General features: G+C 67.2%; 1 protein-coding gene across 1 annotated transcript in view; it reads left to right on the top strand.

Annotated features, from left to right (window-relative positions):
- Window positions 1–57, top strand: part of LOC104078283 (ribosome biogenesis protein bop1 {ECO:0000255|HAMAP-Rule:MF_03027}-like) — a gene marked incomplete at its 5' end in the record, with an annotated part of 2,555 nt that extends 2,498 nt beyond the window's left edge. Inside the window, one exon of the mRNA XM_009579849.1 lies at window positions 1–57. This exon is cut by the window's left edge and continues 3 nt beyond it. Coding sequence (XP_009578144.1) covers window positions 1–57 — 57 coding nt within the window.
- Between the last annotated feature and the right edge of the window lie 217 nt (window positions 58–274).

Here is a 274-nt window from a genome sequence, read left to right as displayed (position 1 = left end):
ACCCAGCCCTGGGTCTTCTCCTCCGGCGCCGACGGCACCGTCCGGCTCTACACGTAGCTGCTGCCCAGGGCCTGCACACCCCCAACCCAACACCAGCACCCTGCGGGCGAGGGGCAGCACCGGGACCACCGCACTCTGCCGGGAACGTCGCTCCCGCTCCTGCACACGGACTCCTGGGGCCTTTCTCATTAAACTCTTTTGGATACAATCCTGCGCCGCTTTGTCCTGCGTTGCCAGCTCAGCCCAGGCTGGACCGAGGCCGTGGGGACGCATG

Source organism: Fulmarus glacialis, unplaced genomic scaffold (genome assembly GCF_000690835.1).
Source record: "Fulmarus glacialis isolate BGI_N327 unplaced genomic scaffold, ASM69083v1 scaffold26716, whole genome shotgun sequence".
Taxonomy (NCBI): Eukaryota; Metazoa; Chordata; class Aves; order Procellariiformes; family Procellariidae; genus Fulmarus; species Fulmarus glacialis.
Note: the sequence above shows the minus strand (reverse complement) of the source record. Positions and strands in the feature narration are given on the sequence as shown.